The 8,646-nt window shown below is 41.2% G+C and overlaps 1 protein-coding gene across 1 annotated transcript; it reads left to right on the forward strand.

Annotated features, from left to right (window-relative positions):
* The first annotated feature begins 4,150 nt into the window (after positions 1–4,150).
* LOC145269190 (zinc finger MYM-type protein 1-like) lies at positions 4,151–5,758 on the forward strand. Its single transcript, XM_080124804.1, has one exon. The coding sequence runs from the start codon at positions 4,151–4,153 to the stop codon at positions 5,756–5,758; it is 1,608 nt and encodes a 535-aa protein (XP_079980930.1).
* Positions 5,759–8,646: the final 2,888 nt, after the last annotated feature.

Consider the following 8,646-nt stretch of genomic DNA (forward strand, 5'->3'; position numbering starts at 1 on the left):
GCCGTAGATAACACAGATTTTGCAGAGGATACTCCTGATGGGAAGGGAACCACCCACGGAACCATCACAGCAGTGTACCAGAAAGTTGACCCTTCTAAAGAACCTGTTGCAGAACCTTTGATTATAGGTGATGCAAAGAGTATATCAGTCACACCCTATCATGTAGACATGCTTCACTGTAATAAGCCCAAACCACAGGCTACCAAGAGGTCAGAACAGTTTGCCATTGGCCAGGGGATCTCAGAATCCTATCAGCTGACACAGCTTGGATGGGTTGTTGCATCTGCTTTATCCAGAATGAAACCTCGAGAAACCTCCAGCAAGATTCCAGGCTGGGCAGGATACAACTCACTGCTGTCTGAAAGCCTTCCCTTGACACAGGTTGGAGCCTTGCCACTACTCCCTGAGGTGGCACACGAGTGGTCAACTCTACTAACTGTGATCGTACAAGCAAATAAGCTGAGAAAGTTGGCAGTTGGGGAAGATCACCCCACAGTCATTACCTTTGACATGGCTCTTTATGAGAAGGTGGTGCAGCTCCTAGATGCCAGACCTGACTTGAAACAAATGGTTGTTCCCAGACTGGGTGAACTGCATGTCATAATGGCTGCCCTCAGAGCGCTTGGTGCCTCCATGGAGAACTCAGGCATAGATGATGCCTGGGTGGAAGCAGGTGTGTATGGTCCTGCCACGACAAGGCAAATCCTGAAATGCACACACTACAAGCGAGCTCTCTATATCTACTCATACATAGCACTCTATGAAATGGCTCTGGAGGTGTTCTTCAAGGACAACCCACAATTGAAAGATGTGTGCCTGACGGCAGCAGAAGGAGTAGAAGCTGCCTGCTCTGAGGATAAAGACACGAAGGCTGAATCCGTGAAGCAAGCAAACAGCACACTTCAGGAAGCCTTGACCACTGCTGAGGTCATCACAGCATTTAAAAAATGGAAGGAACAGAAATCCCAGAATGCAATGTTCAAGGCCATGATGAGGTACCTAGATTGGGTGGAAGCAATTCTGTTCTTTGTAGCAGCAACTCGAAATGCTGACCTGGAACTCCATCTGCAAGCTGGATAAGCACTTAGCAAACTGTTCTTTGCCATGGACCGCATCAAGCATAAACGACTCTGGCCAAGATACATTGCAGATATGCATGACTTGAGAAGCAATCACCCTCATACATGGGAGGAATTACGAGCAGGCAATATATCAGTCACGGAAAGTGTCATTCCCTTCATGTCTTGGGGCAGACCATGCATGTGAACACCTGAACAAACTGATGAAGACTAGCTCTGGCATAATAGGCATCTCCAACAATGCCAATGCCAGACAGAGATTTTTTCTGGCCACACCAGAACTTTCACGTCTGTCAAAAGAGTCAGTTTGGCATGGAAGCTGACAGAATCACAGAGCATCATGAGCTTGGACCAAGTGCAGTCAAGAGGGCACATGGTACAGTCGACAAGATCAAGGAAGCCTTGCTCAGCCATGGAAACCCCTTTACCACTAAAGTGGAAAAGCTGTACAATGTGATCACTAATGCCTACATCCCAGATGAGTATGTACCACATATCTTGAATATTGATGTCACTGGACAGAAGTTGTATAAGGATTACGTGTCAGAACGGATCAATGGAGATGTCAGCCTCTGGGCCCCTGTGAAGAAAGAGAACAACAAGATGTTCCTTTCTGGGAACAAGAAGATTACAGTGAAACTCAGAGACAATACTGTGGATCTGAAGGAGACCAAGGACCTGTTTGCAAAGCTGATGATACTTGCCAGGTCAAGCCGAGACATCAACCAGAAAGAGGCCATAGGAAACCATGAATTCACTCTGACACCAAGAGCACTGTTTGCCCCTGATGGAACAATGCTGCCATGCTACAACAAGTCCAAGTTAATCCATCTACTTGAGAAGCTGACAAGAGAAGACATGCCCCATGAAGACCAGTCACCTCAAGCTGGAAATTCTACCCACCAAGATGCAACGTATACAGGATTTACAGAGCCCACATCTACTGATCAGCCAAGTCGGAAGATAGCACTGGTGGATGGCATGGTGCTTGTGCAGAAGCTGAGCAAGAAACCAGCGACTCTAGTGACACTCAAGGATCTGAGTAGCTGCTTCAATGACAGACTGATGCAACTAACACGAGATTATGATGAAATCATCCTCGTTTTTGACACATACCGAGCAGATTCTCTGAAAAGTGCAACCAGAGAAAAACGAAGACAAGGAAAAGCTTCTGTTCAGTATCAAGTCAGAGATGACACTAACATCAAACACATCCCAATGAGGAGGTTCCTCTCCCATGACAAGACGAAGGCTGATCTGACTGACTATCTTGCTGCCCAAACTCTAGAGTATAACAAGGGATCATCCAAGCTGATCATCATATCTGCTTTTGGATACACTAAGAGCAACAGAGACCTGGTCTTTGAAGTAAATAACCATGAGGAAGCAGACATGCTGCTTAACCACCAGGCTGTGCTGGCTTCACAGCGAAACCCACCTGATGCACAGTTAGTATTTTTCTCTCCAGATACGGACGTTTTAGTGCTAGTCACAGCAAACTATGACCTATTGCTGAAAAACACGTCCATTTCTATGTCCTCTTGTGTTATACAAATTGAACCACTGTGGCGAGCTCTAGGTAAAGAAAGAGCAAAGGCTTTGCCAGCCTTCCATGCGTTCACTGGGACCGACAACACAGGGAGGTTCTCTCGTATATGCAAGACAACCTGGCTACAGATCTACCTCAAAGCAGACTCAGATGTTGTCAATGCTCTGCAAATGCTTATGGATGAAGCAGAAGTGACAGATGGAATGCTGTCAAAACTGGAATCCTTTGTATGTGCAGCTTACTCGCCAAAAGGGATCAACATAAAAACAATCCCTGAACTGCGATGGCATCTGTTCTGCAAGCATAGGGCAGAAAGTGACAGGCTCCCTCCAACACCTGGAGCTCTAAAGCAGCATATTTTAAGAGTCCATGTCCAAGCAAGGGTATGGGCACAAGCAACCATTGCTCTGCAGATTTCACAACTGGATCCCCTGGAAAATGGGTACTTCAAAGATTTGGATGGCACCCTAAAACCAACAACCACAGAGGTCCTCCCAGCCCCTAAGGCCATTCTTGAGATGATCACATGCAAATGTATATTTGACTGTTCTTCTGGCAGATGCTCCTGCAGGTCTAAAGACTTAGCTTGTACTGATATGTGTCGGTGCAGCAGCCAGTGCGAAAACGATGAAGATTCCCAAGCTGTGATGTATGAAAGTGATGTTGATGATGATTATTATACATAGACTATGATCAAACATCTAATTATGTTTAAGATGGTTGCACAAACATTCAAAGTTTACAGTTAAAAGGCATTTCAATAAAAATAATTTTCTGACTAACTGCCAGGGTTGTTAAGTTTTTTACTCATATGTTGGATTATGTGTTTCAAAAGGGGGGTGGGGTACAAAAGATAAAATGATAACGTGGACCATTGACTTCCTTGACACTGAAAATGTAGGTTTAGCAGTTAAAATCATTGTTCCAACTTATTTAGAGGCCGCGGTATTACAAAACATACATTTGACGGCAGCCATTTTGTAAAATTCCAATATGGCTGCCATATATACACATGGGAAAGTTTTATAACTACCACCAGTGGCTTCCTGGACCCTGAAAATGTAGGTTTAGCAGTTAAAATCAGTGTTCCAGTGTATTTAGAAGCCAAGATATTACAAAACGTACATTTTACGGCGGCCATTTTGTAAATCCAATATGGCCGCCATATAGGCATCTGGGCAAATGCAAACATTGGTTTTCTGATTCCTTAGACAATAACCTTTCCAAAAATGTATAGATTTGCAAATCTCCAAAAAGTTCCCACAAACGTTAAAATTGTGCCATTAGGAACCTGACTATTATTACTAATTTTCTTTTTTTTACCTCGAGCTTGGATTCAATTCACTTGGCCTGTAACATTAGTGACAGTACACAGACACTTCGTTACCTGTTATATCAGTAACATTTATTGAACAAAACAGCGTTAATCAAAGATCACATACTTGTTTCCATTTCCGGTAGTGGATCATTTGTTTTGCTTGATAGTATTCTAATTATTATTGAATATTGAGTCTAATCTAAAATGAAACGTGCTCACGAATTCAGCGGATCCCAGAAAAGAAAGTTGAAAATACAGAGAGTTGCAAATGCTATTGAAAAGACTCACAAGATATCTGAATTTTTCTCTTCAAACATCTCGCAGTTACATATACATAATAACACTGGTGTTGACACACAATCCGTTTCTCGTGGGGGCCTGTCTTCGGCCCAAGGATTTGGTAACCTGTGGAGCCGTCTGTCAAAAACTCTGAAGACACATGAACAATCAACTCATCATAAGGAATGCATGATGGTGTGGCATGATAAACGGTCAGGCAACTCTATTGACTTACAATCTAGTAAACTGATTCAGGAAGAGCAGACATATTGGAGAGCAGTTTTATTTCGTTTACTCAATATAATTCAATTTTTGGCTGAGAGAAATTTAGCTTTGCGTGGCACAAATGAAAAGTTTGGTGACACCAGAAATGGAAATTTTCTTGGAGAAGTGGAGCTAATAGCAAAATTTGACCCTGTCTTGTCTGAACATGTTAGATGCGCTAAGAGTCATGAATTGAGTGATCATTATCTGAGCAACCGCATTCAGAACGAACTTATCGAACTTCTTGCTAAGTCAATACGGGACAAAATCATTTCCAAAGTTCTTGCATCAAAATATTATAGCATAATACTAGATTGTACACCCGATATCAGTCACACAGACCAACTAAGTATTGTTCTTCGGGGAGTTGAATTTAAAGAAGGATTTGGAGCGGAAAGTTTTGAACACTTCGTTGAGTTTCTTGATGTGTATGATACAACTGGAAAAGGCCTTTTTGACAGCATTATCAACTTCCTGTCCAAATATGGCATTGCCATAGAAGACTGTCGTGGCCAGGGTTACAATAGCGGATCTAACATGCGAGGAAAAAACCATGGAGTGCAGGCATGCTTCTTGGAAGTAAATAAAAAAGCTGCATACATGCCATGCACCAGTCATCGACTTAATCTAGTAATTGCTGATGCTGCAAGGTCGTCAATTACATCCATTTCTTTCTTTGGCTATCTGCAACGTATCTATAATTTGTTTGCCGCGTCAACGAAGCGATGGGTTATTCTGAAGAAACATGTGACCCACTTTACAGTTAAAAGCCTTCCTGACACAAGATGGGAAGCAAAGGTAGAAGCTGTAAAATCATTACGTTTTCAGACAACAGAAATTTTGGAAGCGATTGAAGAGTTAGAAAGAGTGTCTTTAGATAATCGAGATGGATTTATTAGCACGGAATGTCGAGCTTTAGCCATTGAAGTCAGGAGCTGGCGTTTCTTGGTTTGTTTGATTACATGGTATGACTTGCTTTTTCTAATAAACATAATAAGCAAAGCGCTACAGAGTCCTTCAATATGCATCAATGACCAAATTTCTCACATCGAGGCTGGCATGTCATTTGTTTCACAGTACAGACATGGAGGAGTGGCAATAGCTGAAGGGAAAGCAAAAGAATTAGCTGATGAACTTGAAGTAGATCGTGCCTATCCGGAACCAAGGAGAAGAAAAAAATATGTCTTTTCAGCTACGAATCGTCAGATGAGTCAGATCATCAGACTGGTGAAGAAGTGTTTCGCCGAGAATTTTTCTATCCACTTGTAGATACAATTTCACAAAGTCTCCAGGAACGTTTTAAAAATATGAACGATTTCAAAACAAAGTACGGGTTTTTGTGTAGCGCAAGTAACATGAAATCGGCAATAACATCAGACATGTTGCCGTCCAGTTGTGCTGCTTTGGCAAAAGGTATTGGAGAAGGTGATATTGATTGTGAGAAACTTGAGAGAGAAATTATCAATTTCGTCAATCTCATGGACAATAAAAAGTACATTACATTTTCCGCCATTGAATGTATAAATTATATAATGAAACACACACTTGTCGATTTATATCCCAACCTAGCTGTTGCACTCAGAATTGTAACTATATTGCCAGTTACAGTGGCATCCTGTGAACGTAGTTTCTCTAAACTGAAACTAATTAAAAACTTTCTTCGGAACTCAATGTCTCAGGAAAGACTGGCTGGCTTATCTGTTATAAGCATTGAACATGAACTAAGCCGAGAAATTGACACAGAGAATTTAGTACAGCAGTTCGCCACAGTGAAAGCCAGAAAAGTGAAATTTTACACATAAAGATGGTAGGTAAATAAATTTTCTTGGATTCCATTTTCAATTTTGGTTAAAACAGTTTACTGTTAATTTTTTCGACACTGGCCAAAGTTTTCTTTCGATTTGAATCTGTTGCTTTAGTATGCACAAAAAGAAATGCTCAATGAGAAAATGAAAGAAATTTACTTGAGTAAATGAACCAATGAACATCTTTGGCACATACGTAGCCGGGAGCTCTTGTTCTTTAAAAAAATATGCATGTGTGAGTATGCACATTAGTCCCCCCGGAGAAAGAAAGTAAACATCATGACACCTCATGTTTAACTTGATATTTACTACGTATAATTACGGCTTGGTAAGTAAATAATTACTACAGTCTCTCTTATTAGTGATTGATGTAACTATTTTTAAAAAAATAATATCATTTATCGACGGTTATTCAAAATTATTAACTTTTCTCTGCTTGTTTACGAAAAAAAATGCAAAATGGCGACAAATTTGAATTTGTAATATTTACGTTTGTAATTTAAATTTTAAAATACTTAATGGTGATTTGGGGGGGGGGCTTTTCTTTGTTTTAAAGTTTAATCTCTTTTCTTTAAATTGAATTGGTTATAAAGTAGTATTTTTCAATTTTAATATTTTTTTCTAAACGTTTAAACTTGAGGGGGGGGGGATAAAAATGCTATTTTTTGGACACGCCTAATGCAGCAATAGCGCATTTATTAATTATCTTTTAAGTGAAATACTTTAACCAGATAACACGCTAAAAGTATGAGATAAATTAACAACAAAAAAATTAATGCATGTTTTAATAAGTTATTAAGTTTGTATCTATCTGGGGACTGGGGATGTAGAGGCTTTTTAGTGTTTAATAACTTTCTCCTAGATCGAGACATTTCAAAATGACTTGGTTACTTTTAATGTTGTTTTGATTTAATTCGCCCCCCCCCTCCACCATACCAACACTTTTCGAAATAAACTCCTAAATTCTAATTTTGGACAGTATATCTAACTTTCTGTAGCAAAATAGTTTTAAAATTTGGGTTGACATTTTTTGAAAATCCCTAAAAAAAACTGGTAGGAGATTGAGAGCCCAAACGCCCCTAAATGACTATAAAAATAGCTGCGAACTACTAAAAAGTAACTAATGGTTTTAAAAAGGTTAGCTGCAAAACACCAATTCTTCGATTTCTTCGGTTTTTTTTCATGATTACGGAATATCTGCGTTCTTTCAAGAGCATGTTATTCTGTTTAAAGTACCATTCATTGTGGGTTCAGTATGTTGAAGGGGGGGGGCGCAAGATGAATTGTGTCGGTAGGGACGGTAGGGGCCACAGAGCGCATTTTCGGGGGGGGGGGCAATGTTCCTAAGCACGGCACTGGCCTGACCCCGGATACGTTCAAGCTATCCGAGAAATGAAGCCCCAACATCAAAGAAGGAGTTACAAAGCCTCATCGGCCGACTGGTATGGATCAGACAGTTCCTTGAGACGCGCCTGCAGGAACAAATCAGGTCGGGCACATTCTCAAAACTCATGTCTCCCATAAATGATCTCAACAAGATCAATAAACTCTTCATATGGACAGAGAGCGCCGACAAAGCCTTCAAAAAAATTAAAGAACGACTCTCTTCACCACCCATCATTTCATTTCCGGATTTTTCCAAGCTGTTTACACTCACCACCGACGCTAGCGACGTGGCATGTGGTGCGATACTAATGCAAGAGACTGACAACGGGAAGAAAAATATCGTCGCTGTTGCCTCCCATACTTTTAACTCCACAGAACAGAACTGGTCCACGACGGAACGGGAGGCTTACGCTGTCAAGTGGGCGATAATCAAATTCGATTATTTCCTCCGAAGCCGCCCTTTTGCTCTCTTCACCAACCATCGATCATTAACATATTTGGATCAACAAGAATTCAATAACGCCAAAATACAAAGATGGCAGGAAGAAATGTCATGCTATAAATTTGTCCTGGAATACATCGAGGGTGAATCCAACATTTGGGCCGACATGCTCAGCAGAGGTAATGGACAAAGAAAAATCAAAACTCCACAGGACCCGACCCCAGCAGGCCAGACTTTCGAGCTAAGTGGATCAACCTTACGCATATACATCCCATCTTGGTGCCTCAACGACTCACACAGTCTACAACTCATTCCCAAAACACACACAACACGGGACGCCCACACCCAAGAACATATCAGCAATGCATTCTTCGCATACCACTCATCTCCCATCCCTACGGAGAAAATCTGCAACCACCTAGGCGTTGCAAACGAACAACAGAAGGATGAAACCTTAGCAAAGATCATCAGTGCCCTCCAGTCAACCAACCCCAGTGAACCACATTTTGATCCTAGCGATCACC

This window comes from Euprymna scolopes, chromosome 45 (assembly GCF_053919585.1).
Source record: "Euprymna scolopes isolate OS-2025 chromosome 45, ASM5391958v1, whole genome shotgun sequence".
Taxonomy (NCBI): Eukaryota; Metazoa; Mollusca; class Cephalopoda; order Sepiida; family Sepiolidae; genus Euprymna; species Euprymna scolopes.

Bases quoted from the DNA above. Each gene is read 5' to 3' on its own strand.
- LOC145269190 (XM_080124804.1), top strand. From the start codon at position 4,151: ATGAAACGTGCTCACGAATTCAGCGGATCCCAGAAAAGAAAGTTGAAA.